Source organism: Megalobrama amblycephala, linkage group LG7 (genome assembly GCF_018812025.1).
Source record: "Megalobrama amblycephala isolate DHTTF-2021 linkage group LG7, ASM1881202v1, whole genome shotgun sequence".
In the NCBI taxonomy this organism is placed as follows: Eukaryota; Metazoa; Chordata; class Actinopteri; order Cypriniformes; family Xenocyprididae; genus Megalobrama; species Megalobrama amblycephala.
This window is the reverse complement of record NC_063050.1, coordinates 27043303-27058729: the sequence shown is the minus strand read 5'-3', so window position 1 is coordinate 27058729 and position 15427 is coordinate 27043303. Positions and strand designations below refer to the sequence as shown.

At 36.8% G+C, this 15427-nt stretch overlaps 2 protein-coding genes across 2 annotated transcripts; both read left to right on the top strand.

Annotated features, from left to right (window-relative positions):
* The first annotated feature begins 2716 nt into the window (after positions 1-2716).
* hmx1 (H6 family homeobox 1) lies at positions 2717-6090 on the top strand. Its single transcript, XM_048196790.1, has 2 exons — positions 2717-3896; positions 4504-6090. Exons 1-2 carry the CDS (start codon positions 3626-3628, stop codon positions 5094-5096), a joined length of 864 nt encoding a protein of 287 aa, XP_048052747.1. The 5' UTR covers positions 2717-3625; the 3' UTR covers positions 5097-6090.
* A 317-nt stretch (positions 6091-6407) lies between these two features.
* Positions 6408-8335, top strand: hmx4 (H6 family homeobox 4). The gene is made up of 2 exons (XM_048195495.1): positions 6408-7126; positions 7235-8335. Exons 1-2 carry the CDS (start codon positions 6922-6924, stop codon positions 7744-7746), a joined length of 717 nt encoding a protein of 238 aa, XP_048051452.1. The 5' UTR covers positions 6408-6921; the 3' UTR covers positions 7747-8335.
* The last annotated feature ends 7092 nt before the right edge of the window (positions 8336-15427 follow it).

The following is a 15427-nucleotide window of genomic DNA, read 5'->3' as shown; positions in this document are numbered from 1 at the left end:
TTTCTAACTTGATTACAATTTATTTGTCCTGTTTCCTTTCTGGGTCCAGGAAGGAAATATGGTTACACCATGTGGTTTTTGAAGCTTATTAGGAGAATAGCGATATCATGTGAATATGAGGACAAATGGGGGAGGGATGAGTTCATGTGATGGGAAAGAATTGTGACATATAGTGAAAGACAATGAGGGCAAAGGTTAAATAAATGGAAGAAAGATAATGTGTGTTAGGAGAGGGAAAAAGTAAAAGAGATATGGAGAAAAAGAGGGAGAGGAGAGCATTAAAGGTCTCAGTACTGGTCACCAGTGTGAAAAGGCCATGCCAGTCTGGATAAGGATCAGTGGGGTTACATGCCCATGAGGCCAGGGCTGTCTGCTCTCACATACAGGGGGTCGGACTTGGTGCCATATCAGAGAAAGTGCCGAAGTACACACAGTAATATGAGCTAAATAATCTCTGCCTCTCACTCACAGGAAGAAAAAGGAGGGAAAGAAGAGAAGTAAAAAGAGAACCCCAGTCAATACAGCAAAACCTGCAATAAGTGGGTTAAGTGGTGATGTCGCCCATGGTTTAACAGGCAAACAGGCACCACCGTCCGCAGAGAACACTCTAGACACACTTTTGCTTGACACCATATGTATCACAATATGGATTTTCAAACTTGAAGCCCGTTTAATTACAGTAAGTGCCTTTGATGTGGCCTTTTCCTATTGTTGCCTGTTGCAGGATACCATGCCAAGTGTAGCTTATGTCTGGCTGAAGCATATATGCCAAAAATTAGACGTTTTCTTACACTAAATTTAATTTTCCAAGATATTTGATGGTCCCAGTTGAGCAGATAAGTCCTCAAATAGGTCAATATTTATGGGTTTATTTATTAATAATAATAATAATAATAATAATAATAATCAAGAGACAAACTATAATTAACTCGACTTTGCTGAAATCAATAACATAATGATTACAAGCCGTTAACGAATAGGCCTACTATTTTTGTCTGTTATCTGTTGTCAAAGAAAAACAGAAATATAGCTAGGCCACTCCGTTGACAAGAATATAACTTTCTAAATATTTTACTATACATTCTTATTAATTTGATAATTTTAGGAAAATAAAATTCTGCACTTTAAACAGCAAATTCCGAAATCGTTTTTTATAAAACCCATGAATAGCAATGACGTAAAAAACATTTAGCGCTTCAACAATATAATTTAAAGATAATGAAACTTCCAAATTCTTGATGGCTTATATAACACCTCAATTTAAGTTAAAGGATGTAACAAAGTTCTCAATTTCACACTATGTATGTAAACTAAATTAAAAACTAGGCTATACGGAAGAAGATTATGGTGTGACCTTGCTAAATATTGTTAGGGTTTTCCTAATGTCACAGTTGTTACATGTCCATGTAAACTAAAATCTAATAGAAAATACATCTGCGCACATTGTTATCATATACATTTTTGTCATCAGCATAGACCATGAGCTGACAATAATTCCTTTTGTGCTTGTAGTGTATTATGTGTATTATGATCATCATTATCATCATCATTATTACCACCTTTCACCTTCACGTATAGGTCTATGCAATATCTTTGTAAAAAAAAAAAAAAAAAAAGAAAAAGAAAAAAAGACAATGACTCCTATAATAAATACGCTTATACGAAGTCCACCACAATAATAATGTCTAATAAGTATTAAAACATTAAATTTAGCAAACAGATCGCACAATAAATCACGTCAAAGATAACAAAGAAATGTTTTTTTATTATTTTCCTCTCTTTTTTAAAAAAAAAATGTATGTATTGTATTAGTTTTGTATTTATCTTCCATGTAGCCTATTAACTTAACTGAAGAAGTAGCCTAGTCTACTCAATTTCACGCTATTTAATTTAAAAGTACGGAAGAAGATTACGCTATGACCTCGCTAAATCAAGATCACTGAAATAAGTTTATGTAGGTAACGGGTTTCCTTTAGGCCAGAATAGTATGTTATTTATCTGAAACTAGGATTTGAACTGCTGTCCTGATGCGGTACAGTCAAATCACAGATATTTTAGATAAAATAAAACCAATAAAACATTTTTTTTTATACTTTATTTTCAGTAATTATAATTACTTTTAATTTAATTAGGCTATATTTTATTAGGCTATAGGTGTTGCAAACATGCTGTAAAAATGTTTTGTTAAACATCCTATTTGCCATGTGATAAAAATCACATGGCTTTTAAAATGAAGTCCAACTTATTATTCAACATACCAGAACCAAAAGAAATATATCGCGTTACACCAAATGAAAGCAATTTTAAGAATCAGGTAACAGCTACCTATTTACACTTTTGGAAGCATTGCATGGTTTTGTTTTTATGCCTTATAGCGCCTAATAACACTGCAGAGATTCAATATAAAACCACAGGGTTCTTGACTCAGTTTTAAAGAACGCTTTATGCCAAAAAGGTAGATACATGTCTTAAATGATTGCATAATACTTTTATGTTTCATGCTTTTTTTACTGATAAACTATGTTTACGAGTGGTTTAATTCATAAAATTAAAAAATGAACTAAAACCAAATTAATCAATTAAAACTAAATCCATAAAATTTCATTAAAGGTTCTATGAAGCGCTTGACAGAACCCTTTAAGGTTCTATATAGAACCTTATCTTCTAAGAGTGCAGGCCTAAATACCTCATTATGATTATTTCGTTCCAGAACGGGGTGCAAAAGTAGCCTATATTTATAATGAACTTTAACAAAGATTTAGAATTGTTGGCAAGTTCTGTTTTTCTATTTCTATGGCGATGCAAATTCTATGATTGCAAATGACATGCACTCAAATGGGAATCACTAAGATTTAAAAAGAAAAACAAATGCATAATGTATTTGTCCGATTCGAGTAGTTAGGGCGAAGAACTTTCCAATTTACTGTTAACGCTCGAAAAAATATTTAATGAATTTCATGGGTCAGTAAATAAACGTCTAATAAGGATGGTCTAAAAGGTTTAGTGTTTACAGACCATCATGAGTTCCAATAATAATAATAATTATAATAAAATGTTTAGTTGTGGTTTAAATATTACTTGACTAATGCATTAGCCAAACACATCCTGGGATGCCCCGAAGAAGGCTGTTTCGCTGCCAAACAGTGGCGTTTGCTGCAACGTCGTTGTGATGTAGAGACCCATCCGACCAATAGACGGAGCAGCATCCGATTCTACGAGATCCCCAGCTGACGCGATGCGCTGGACCACTATCTGTATTTTGATTTGCTCCCTAATTGACCCACATAAAGCCCTCTGTGACAGGGGTTCCACCGACCCTGAGGCACGATCAAAAGCGATGTCGAACTGGAGCCGGTAATACCCTTTCACGAGTAATCCCATTTGCTATTGTGATCGTCCAATAGCAGAATGCCCTCCGCTTGTTAAGCATTTGACTTGACTTGGATTTTTCTTTAGCCTACTACAGCGCCCGCTTCTCTGTGTACTGGCGCCGTGGACGCACGAAGGATTTCATCTAAGCGATGGTTGAGCGGGGATATCCGGAGAGAAAGGATTCGTTGCTCTTTGCTTAGAAGTATTCGCGAATCACCCGCCGATTGCTGTAACTGGTATTTTTGTACGAGAAATGCATGACAGAAGCCAACAACAGCATACTTCCACCACATCCAGGGGCTCGTCATTTTTTATCGAGAATTTACTTGGCTCTTGTAGGACAGAAAAGTCTGTCCGTCTTATAAAGGATAACGATGGCATGGACAGAGAGATTGTTGTTAAGGGCAGCACTAAGGCGTATCGGAAAGAAATATGCAGTCAAGTATCCAGTACAGGCTTCAAGACAGAGATGTGTCGGAGCACACAATCACCTCTGGAGTGGTATGGACGGGAACCCCTTGAGAGTAAGTTGCGGGATACACAGACTTGTTTATCGTTCAAAACTCCTCAGTTATTGTTAGAAATCAAGAAGCATATAAGTGGAAAAACTATAGAGATTTCTTAGAACAGTCTACATAGATGTCTACATGGATGACTTCATTTAAATGAGTGCACAAGCTCGAATGAGCTGTGATTTTCGTTAATGGAAACAGGCTGACTTGCTCATTATTAGTTCCCAAATGAATAATTATTCTCCGTGTTAGTACAGCAGCAATTATGCCACTGGCAGGTCCACATTAGTTTTAAGCCTCATTAGGTAAAACCAACAAAAGCAACTCGAATGTGCAGAGCTGCCGAGTCGCAATGAAAGACTTCCCAAACTCGTTATAAAGACTTAAGAGTGCAATTGGTTTGTCTGATTCGTTAACTCTGTAAAGCTGTGCAAGCCACAGGGAGAGAGTTGGCTGCTTATAAATGGATAGGCTACACAATATTGCACATATAAGGGCCTAGATTACAAGCTATAGAGAGCAGATTTTTGATTTTTGAGCGTTGGCAACATCTGTCTGATCAAATACAATAAACGTGCAATTCTTAAACACTTATACATTCATTTCAATCACCATTCAGGTCCAAGAGAGGAAACCCGCAATTCCAGTGAACATTGCCGCAGCGACAGGGACACCCCCGTGGCCTCTGAGCTTCTTGATGGAGCAGTAGACCGAAAAACGAGCGAGTGTGTGGTTGACGAGGGTGAGGACGCTCGACAGCTCTTCGATGAACGTTCAGGTCCCGACACTTCCGAGCCAGGATCGGCCCGGAAGAAAAAGACCCGAACTGTGTTCAGCAGAAGCCAAGTCTTCCAGCTAGAATCCACGTTCGACATGAAGAGATACCTCAGTAGTTCTGAGCGCGCGGGTCTTGCGGCCTCCCTGCACCTGACAGAGACACAGGTGAAGATCTGGTTCCAGAATCGCCGAAACAAATGGAAAAGACAATTGGCCGCGGATTTAGAGGCTGTTAATTTCAACCACAACTCCCAACGGATTGTACGGGTGCCCATCTTGTACCACGATAAAACGACACCCATGTCGACACTCAGTTTTAACGTGTCTCCGGTCTCGCCACCAATCATGGGCTTCTCAAATTCAGTGAACTATCCGTTATCGTCCTTTGCTCATTCAATGAATTTAATAACATCGCAGATGACAGGCCTGGTCTGAACTTTGGAGACTGAAATACAGTATATTGACAATAGTGGCCCAATGACAATTATCATTAATGATTTTGAATGGTGCAATAACTGATCATGCAACTGCAGTATAATGTCTGCTCCATCCAAAGAAAGGAAAACACCCATCACAAGATCACGAGAGAGACAAGTTTGTGTTAATTGCCACTGTTATGTCTATATAGTATTCTGTGCATGGAGGCCCTCACCTGTATGCAAATAAGGGCAACACTTGCTTTGTGCAAATATATTTTTATTCAGAACCACCGATTTATAAGTTGTCACTTTTTTCACATTATAAAATTAAATAAACGAATCACGTTAAAGCAATATGATTTTTCTGTAAATGGGTTTCAAGACTTTAGATGAATGTGTTTAGAGGACGTCACGGGACAGCTTGAAAACCAATCATCATGAATAAGATACTTCCAAGGGTGTCCAGATGATCTGGATATTCTGGGTATTTTCTAAATTAGTAAATCAAATTTAACCAATTTTCACAGCACAATGCAGTAATCATGATTCACAAAGAAAAAGATGTGGTTTAAATAGGCCCTTTTATACCTACGCATCCTTCGAACACAACAGAAAATGCAATGCTAAATCAAAACAGTCAGTTGAATGCAATATGTACAGTTTACATAATCAAATTTAAACGAATGATGCGTAATTATGTCAAATGTATGTACATATTACATGGGTTCACAAATAAATCTCATGCTTCTCATCTAAAGTAGGCCCGCGACTGGGCATATTCACTTTGACAACAGAATAATGATCTAAAAATATTATTTAAATAATGTTGTTTGGGACAACATTATTTTATTATATTCAGACATACAAAATCATATCATTATAGTTTATAATGTTTACAGAAGTATTTCAGGGACTATTTTGATCGTCTTCCCGATTAAGAAGGTGAAAAAGACTATGAAATCTTAATTGTGGTGACTGACTAAGGGTTCAATAAAAAATATTTATTATAACATTATGGTCTATGTATGCTTTCAATGGTGCAATACACAATCACTTGATAAATTATTAAAGGACGAAGAAATAACGTAAAAAAACTTGAATACCACTAATGGAAAAAGTGAGGGACATCGTTCATTTTTGTTATAGTCTACGGCTGATATAGTTGAAAAAAACATCCTTGTTTCTTCCAAAAACAATGCACTGCCACAAAATAAAAAAATAAAAAATAAAAATAAAGGGGGGGGGGGGGGGGTGTGAACAAAACTAATGAAACTTTGGTAAATAACCAAAGTTGCAAATCGGAATTTAATCTTAAACACACACCAATGACGTGCAAGAAGTTAAACCATTATTTTAATAATAATGTGATAATTAACTTAAGTGGGAACTGAAAGTTCAGTTGAAAAAAACTCATAGCCTAGCCTAAGATCCCTTTCTTCTCAAATTGACACCCCACAAGCGTCATCAAACGAGCTGGCAAAGGCCGCAAAATCGGCCTCTGCTAAAACCTGAAATTTCTTTCCTTTTCTTAAGAGCACTCGTTAAAAACAGTAAGCAATGTGATTCATATATTAAAGTATGTGTGCCAGATGTCTGGATAGGTCTGAGCTCTAGCTCCCACCCCCCTCTGCCATTGGCCGCCGTGCTGTCTGATTCTCGTGACCAATAAACGATGGAGAATCGTGTTCTTCCGGTCAGTGGACTAACAGTCAAGGCGAACGCAGCAGCACTGCACGTCGTGGAGCGATGGTGTTCGGAGAATCGAGACGTTAGTTTACGAACGGCAAAAAAAAAAAAAAAAAAAGACACGGACAACAAGGACCCCGCATCTAACGGAGAATATGAGCAAGGAAGAAGCGTCATGTCGACCCGCTTCTTTGAAGTTCACCATTGATAATATTCTCAACTCCAAGTCGAGCAGCAGAAACTTTGACAGCTGTCATTCAAAGACTTCGCTTGTAGTGTGTCGGGATGGCTGTCTACATCATCCCGGAGAGAGCGAGGGTCCATGCAAAGAAGAGTCAGATGCAAGATTGCACGCCATTGGTAAGACTGTTTTTTTATTTTATTTTTTGGCACAAAATATGCTGCTATAATATGCTATTAGTAGTGCTGTAATTTGTTGAACGAATATAGCATCTGCCTGGCTTTCAGATAAAGTCACCATAGACGGAGATGGGAGAGTGGACGCGCTCAAAACCGTCGACGTGCGCAGCGAGAGCACGGACAGCTGCGACGACGCGCAACAAAAGAACAACGGCAAGAAGAATAAACTGATGACGAAAAAGAAAACGCGCACAATATTTTCAAAAAGACAGATCTTCCAACTGGAATCTACGTTTGACATGAAACGCTATCTGAGTAGCGCAGAGCGCGCTTGCCTGGCGAACTCTTTACAGCTCACCGAGACTCAAGTCAAAATCTGGTTTCAGAATCGACGGAATAAATTAAAAAGACAACTGTCTACTGAACTGGAGGGACCGAATAGCGATTTCGGTGACATTGGAAAGACGGTACCGCTCCCAGCTTTATATAAAGAGAATAATCTTCTCGGAAGGTGCATGCTTCCAATGCCTCTGCCAGTCGTGTATCCTGGAGGTAGCGCGCCTTACTTTTATTTCTCAAATGCCAGCAAGTACTTCAGCATGTTTGATGGAGATATATGACTTAGAAAAGACCCTGGCGCAAGGGACACAGTTTTCTTAGCTCTTCTAAACAGAACCGACAACACGGCCCAACTTAAATTTTGATAAGCATTATCTGCCTTTTTGAGTGTTTTGCTGAGAACATTGTTGAGCTATCGGTCAGTAAAGAAGCTGGCTTGCATTTCTATGCAAAACCTATTTTATTTATTGTATGCTGTACAACATTTTATATAAAAATAACACTTATACCCCAGCCATACTGGCAGAAAAGCCAGTCCCAATCATCCTGTCTTCACATGGCAGGGAATTATAACACACATGTTTTACGGTTTACATTATTATTATTATTATTATTATTATTATTATTACATCTCTGCCAAAGATAGATTATTGATGCATGCATTTGTATTTTAAATGGCACTCTAATTTGAATGAAAACGTATTTAAGTGAATGTATTGGTTAATTTACATTTTACGCATGTTTGTATGTTTATTCCTTTTAGATTTTTTTCGTTTTAATTCCTTTCCAGCATAACTTGGCCAATTGACTATAGGCTACCAGTATTTTATCGAGTGTCATTAAATCTTCTGTTTTACACTTGCTTCAAAAGAAAACTTGTGTGTCCTGCCTTTTTTTGTACTAGTAACTTGTTGATTTTAATCCAATTTAGAACGTTATATTATTTTGATATTGAATCAGTTATAGGCCCAATTATCAATCCAAACTTGGTCACACCCGCGGATGTTGATTAAACACGTCAGTCTCATTAACAATGTTACAGTTCATGAGGAATTATCTATGGCAAGCCAACAAAATCTCTCCGGAAAACAAAGCAAATTCGGACGACCAAGCATATTATTTACAGACCTCACATGCGGCTAATTCCACCTGAGGATATGTCTTCTAAATTACAATAAGTATTTAAAACTCGGGCATGTATTGCCTAACAGTGAAGTAAAGTGCATATCAATAAACGTTAGTGTAAAATAGGCTTTACAAAGCGCTACTGAATTTTTGCATGCAGTTTTAGTTATTGTAAACCAGTGTTTCACGCTTTAGGAGTAAACTAATCAGACAGGGTTCATTTAATAACTTTTCAAATGAATAGCTGAGATTAATTTTTGTTTGTGAGAGATACAAATTGTGTATGTTATTTGTGGCCTAAACAAGCTAAACAATCTGCGTGTACAGGAGCGATGAAATTAAAATAGTGATTAGGCCTATACTGAAAAGAATATGATTTTACTGTATGGTTCTCAAATTCTTATTTCTAGAGAGGTCATGTTAGGCCACGGTATGTTTTCTATAAACGACTGAAACCCAATAAGGTGCCTGTTGTCTTTTGGGTCTTTTTAAATTAATTATTTCAGACGCTGAGTTGAAGACGTGGCAAACGGGCCATCTTCTTTCTCTCTCCCAATGGTAAACAACTAATAACCAGTAATAAGATGAGTGATAATTAAATGTTTCCAGAAAAAAAGAGAAAGTGTTCACTGACGTTATTTGGTCGGGGATAACGAAGAGAGATAACCTGTGGGTTAGGCGTTTAATTTTATTAGTTAACCAAATTAGTTGTTTGAGGCTAAAACGCTGAAGGATAATCTCCTTTTACAAGGACATAGCATTACAGATTCCGGTTTAATTTTTTAGCTTACTCTAAACTCGACTGCAGCGATTAGAAAATTAATCATATAAAGTGAAACAGAGATGACCATTTATTTATAAAATAGAATAAAGATAACACAAACATTCTCTAATAACATGAACATTTTTAAACCTCGAACAGATCTTGGAATGATGTTTAAAAAGTATTTCAAAAGCCTGTGACTGAAATGACACTTCTATAAAACAACTTTTACACAAGGAATGCAAAGTTGAAAAACAGGGAGTCTAAAAAAAAATAACTTAAAACTAACTTTACCAAGCTATCACCATAAAACAGAAAACCACTCATTTTCAAACACCCTGACTACATTCCCATTCATTTCTGTATCACTTTGAGTCCAAGGTTTCTACATTTTCCCAAAGTGTAAAATTACTGTTTTTACAGAAAAACATACACATTAAAACTATAGTGTAAAATAAAACCTAATGTCAATATACTAAAATTTAACTTTACATATACTTGAATCTGGTTTAGGATTAGTGACATTACTGTAAATTTGGATTTTAAATAGAATGAAAATTGTGTAATTTAATTTGTGATGGATTTTAACCTCAACCTAAAGTTCCTAAAAGCTCAATTACACCTTCTAAATATATATTGGGTGACAATAAATGTTTTAAAAACAAATGTACAAGTAAGCAAACTTTGAAAGCTTTTGACAACTTGCTGGACAATATTTCTTTTACACTATGCAACCATTTCAGGATGCACTCAACATTGCAGCTGAAAAACTGTTTAATACCTCAACCTTTGCATAGGTCTTAATATATTTAACCACAGAGCATTAATGGGTTAAATGCTTTGTAGCAATGATGTAACCCCAGTCAAAATATCATTTTGAATATTATTATGGAAAAGCTCACCACTTAGTGTATTTTACTTGTATAGATTCTGCTGCATCAGACTAAGAGATCTTTTGAATCAAAAAATAATAAGTTTAGTATTTTATGTAAAAAATAAATCTCATGTTCATCCATCTACAGTCTCAGTCAAAACTTATTTTAGCTAGGTCAACAGTAACTTCTACACCACCGTCAGTCTCATAGTCTATCACACATTAGCATTTCTCCATATAAGGTAACCAAATACTTGGAGCCTTAGGGCCAAAGTGCCAAAGTACAGTGACGCTGTCCACTTTACTTAAGCCATTTTCAACCAGGCAGGGACTCCAGTTTGGTTCTGAGGTGGCAAGATAATCACTGTGATTTCAGTATTGGATACCTAACTCCATTCCATCTATTGCTACAATACTGCCCATTAACGCATGGGATCTGTTAATGGTCTAGAGTCTGCATATATGTGTAAGTGGGAGGGGGAGAGCAGACTTCCTGTCTCTGTGAGAGAGTGATGTCTCAAAACAGGGAGAACACCTTCTGTCGTCCTGCACTTTGCTCCAAAACCACAAGGTTCAAATGACCTTCCACCCCTCCACTTTATATCTCTGCCCTCTCTGGTCCCATGGCCAAAAGGAGGAGAAAAATCCATTAAAACCAAGGCCTGATCAAAGAGACCACAACACAAACATGCCATATGTACAGGTTTAGGGGTATCAATGACTACAGCGGGTTATGGATGTCTCTGTACTACAGTATTGATTAATAGCACCTTTAACTAGAATAAATTATGGTTTCAAGTTTCAAGAGTCATTTTCACATATATACATACATATATAATATAATATGTATGTACATGTGTATATATATATATATATATATATATATATATATATATATATATATATATATATATATATATAAATATAAATATAAACACACACACACACACACACACACACTATTATGAATATTTATTTTTTTATTTTTTTAAAATCCATTAATTGCTTTAAAAGGCAGGATCATCTTCTTTACATTAAGGGTTAAACTTATTATCTATGACTTTGTTTTACTTAAAAGCAATAAATCTGGAAGAAACTGAGGCTAACATACTATATTCATGTTCTGGTCTCATGTTTGAGTATGTAATTAATGCCCCAAACCATTCAAACTTAAGTTGAATCAACCAGGTTCTCCCAAGAGCATTTATGTGTGCACGCATATAGGTGCAAATGTGTCAGTGTCATTATAAAGATGTGTGTGTGTGCGCGTTAGTGAGTGTGTCGGGTGTTTGGGTCCTCGAGATAGCATCTCCTAAAGTGGCCTCCTGTCGGCCGCCAGAGACTCTCACATTTCCGAGTGCTCTGATGCTTGCGCTTGACAACAGCAGTCCACAAGGCACCTGAGCTCTGGAAGCAGACATGCTGTCTGCATGATTGACAGCCGATACAGGAAGAGGTGTGGCTGACCATTTAGAAGTGATTATGTAGTCATTTGCCAAATCGAACCAAAATGAACTTTCAGGAGGAAAATTTCATATATCAAAGACATTCATTATTTAAAAAAAGTAACTGCTTTTGATTTTTACCTACTTAGTAATATTGTAATATTATGTTTTTTTTAAATCAATTTTTGTTTTGGTCATTTAATTCCATTTTTTTTTTTTTTTGTATAGCGCTTTTTTATTTTACAAATTAAAAGTATTGTAAAAATGTAAATTTAATTTGAATGTCTCATTTACACACACACACACACACACACACACACACAAACACACACACACACACACACACACACACACACACACACACACACACACACACACAGTACAAGTTCTAGGCTGAACATACCATTCTTCCCCACCCCATGCCTTGTCACAGTACATCACTTGCTGATGTTCAATGAGCGTCAACTATTCTGCATACCTCCTGTATCCACACACATACTTGAGAACAAAGAACAACTTAAAAGTGGATAGAAGTGTGGTCAGCAATTCTCTGTTATGAGTTTCCATTGTCCAAAATGTTCTGCACAGTTCTGGGTCAAGTAGCCTCAGTTGGGGGTTGTGGTTGCGTCTATGTACATCTGTACTCATTGTCCCACTTTGTGTGTGTGTGTGTGTGTGTGTGTGTGTGTGTATACCGTTCTGCCTGACTAGGAAGTGGCCCATGTTGCTGGGGGTCCTCCAAGTACTTTGACCTCAAGACCTTTCTCAGTTCTCTAACAGAGGTCGTTGTCATTGGCAACTGGAAGGAAAGCACCAGAAAAAGTTTAAGATTTGAAGAAAAGCACCCTAAATCCCTAAATCCTGGCACACAACATCCGTCTGCTGTTTATTTTGCAGAGCTGATTACGGCTTCACTACATCCTTGTTCACACGGTAGGTTAACTTTGTTACAAATGTAGCCTTATTAATAAACAAAAAAGGCTCTCTTCATCACGAAGATGGTAACCATTGAAGATCAAGAAGAACAAATAACGTCAATTTATATTCAGTTTAATTTTTAAAACTGAATGGTAACAGCCCTACAAAGTGTTGCAGCATATATATATTGAGCATAAAACAGTCATAAACACAGAATCATTAAAGGGATAGTTCACCCAAAAATGAAACTTCCGTCATCATTTACACACCCTCAAGTTGTTCCAAACCTGTATGAATTTCTTTCTTTCTGCAGAACACAAACGATGATATTTAGAAGAATAGGTTACCAAACAGTTGATAGGACCCATTGACTTCCATAGTATTTATTTATTTATTTTTCCCATATGGAAGTCAGTGGGGTCCATCAACTGTTTGGTTACCTATATTCTTCAAAATATCTTTTGCGTTCAGCAGAAGAAAGAAATTTAATACAGGTTTGCAGGTTTGGAATAACTTGAGGGTGAGTAAATGATGACAGTATTTTCATTTTTGGGTGAACTATCCCTTTAACTGTTCTCTTCAACATAACCATTCTATTGTTTAACTGAGTTAGAAGCTTAAGTAAGTACAAACTCCATTTGATACAAGACATTCACAACAATGGGTTTCATTTTTAATTAATAAAAACAAAAGCAACAGAACCAACTGATGAGATTTGAAAAAGATGAAAAAGGGTTGACAGACTTTGTTGGACAGAGTGTGAGCAGGAGTTTGGGGGTCCGCAGAGAGTAGAGGTCATGTCTCTGGCCTGAGGGTAAAACCACTCATTGCTCAGTCAAAGGGCCCCCCTAATATGTGGCTGTGAGGAGAATACAATAAGAAATACAGAATAAAAAAAAGAATAAGACAAAACAAAGCGGGTGATTAAGAAAACACAAGTGTAACAAAAAAAAAAAAAAAAAAAAAAAATTGTAGTAATGATTTAGAAAATCAGGACAACCATAATTTAGGTACTGCAACTCCTGGACACCCCAAATAGCTGTGTGTGTACTTTCTAAAAAATGACAGAGGTTCTAGTCAAAATCTCTCTAATAACAGATACGCACAATACTAGAATAATTGAGTAGGAGCACATAATATACAACGAGATCTGATGAAGGTAAAAGAGAAAAAAGAGAGTTAATATAAGACATATTTGACATATAAAGACAAACTATGGCGATTCGCCCTTACGACGAGACATTTCACTCAGGAGTAGGCTACATAATGTCAAGCGATACTAACCAAACGATCTCACAATGGGCACGACATGACACAATCAATAACCAAACAAAGCCCATCAGAAAGTTCTCTTTACGCGCTCTCACGCACTCGCAATCAACGCACTGCACAGCGTAAACACATACCTTGTACTTCTCCAGGCGGCATCCTTTCTAAGGCATTCCACGTGGAACCTGCCAAGTAGGCCTAATATGTTTCGAACCTTCCAAAACCAACATCTCGTCGTCGTTTATTTTTAATGATTAATAGGCCTACAAGACAAGTGGTAGTAGGCTACTTGAGACTTAAATTTATAGCCGGTGCTGCATAAATTCAAGCGTCAAACAAATATAATGCACGAGGGGAACACTAAAGCGTTGTTCCAAACGCAAGTGAGCAAATTAATTATATTCAAAGCCATTAAAGGCTAGCATAAATGCTTAAGTTGCCATTTATGATCACGTGATTATTCTTCTGATTATTACATGGGATTTAAAGGTGCCCTAGATTCAAAAATTGAATTTACCTCAGCATAGTTAAATAACAAGAGTTCAGTACATGGAAAAGACATACATTGAGTCTCAAACTCCATTGTTTCCTCCTTCTTATATAAATCTCATTTGTTTAAACGACCTCCGAAGAACAGGCGAATCTCAACATAACACCGACTGTTATGTAACAGTCGGGGTGAACGCCCCAATATTTGCATAATGCCAGCCCATGTTCCCAACATTATAAAAGGCATTAGACAAGGGCAGCCAGTATTAACGTCTGGATCTGTGCACAGGTGAATCAACAGACTAGGTAAGCAAGCAAGAACAATAGCAAAAAATGGCAGATGGAGCAATAATAACTGACATGATCCATGATAACATGATATTTTTAGTGATATTTGTAAATTGTCTTTCTAAATGTTTCGTTAACATGTTGCTAATGTACTGTTAAATGTGGTTAAAGTTACCATCGTTTCTTACTGTATTCACGGAGACAAGAGCCGTCGCTATTTTCATTTTTAAACACTTGCAGTCTGTATAATTCATAAACACAACTTCATTCTTTATAAATCTCTCCAACTGTGTAGCATTAGCCGTTAGCCACGGAGGACAGCCTCAAATTCACTCAGAATAAAACGTTAACATCCAAATAAATACTTTACTCACATAATTCGAAGCATGCATGACGAACATCTTGTAAAGATCCATTTGAGGGTTATATTAGCTGTGTGAACTTTGTAAATGCGCTGTAATATAGTCGACAGCTCATGTGGCAGGGAGCACGCAAATTAAAGGGGTGGCGCTGCCTAAATCAGTGCGTTGTTAATGATGCCCCAAAATAGGCAGTTAAAAAAATTAATTTAAAAAAATCTATGGGGTATTTTGAGCTGAAACTTCACAGACACATTCAGGAGACACCTTAGACTTATATTACATCTTGTGAAAAAGCATTCTTGGGCACCTTTAAAGTCACCATGAATTCAAAATGGACAATCCTTATTTTAATGGAATATTACAGTGTTTATTATATCCGTGCACATCAATATTTAAAAAAAAAAAGAAAAAAATGTGCCCTTGTAATCC

Coding starts and splice junctions, on each gene's coding strand:
- hmx4 (XM_048195495.1), top strand. CDS start 6,922: ATGAGCAAGGAAGAAGCGTCATGTCGACCCGCTTCTTTGAAGTTCACC. Junction 7,127..7,234: donor TGCAAGATTGCACGCCATTG/GTAAGACTGTTT, acceptor CCTGGCTTTCAG/ATAAAGTCACCATAGACGGA.
- hmx1 (XM_048196790.1), top strand. CDS start 3,626: ATGCATGACAGAAGCCAACAACAGCATACTTCCACCACATCCAGGGGC. Junction 3,897..4,503: donor TGGACGGGAACCCCTTGAGA/GTAAGTTGCGGG, acceptor ATCACCATTCAG/GTCCAAGAGAGGAAACCCGC.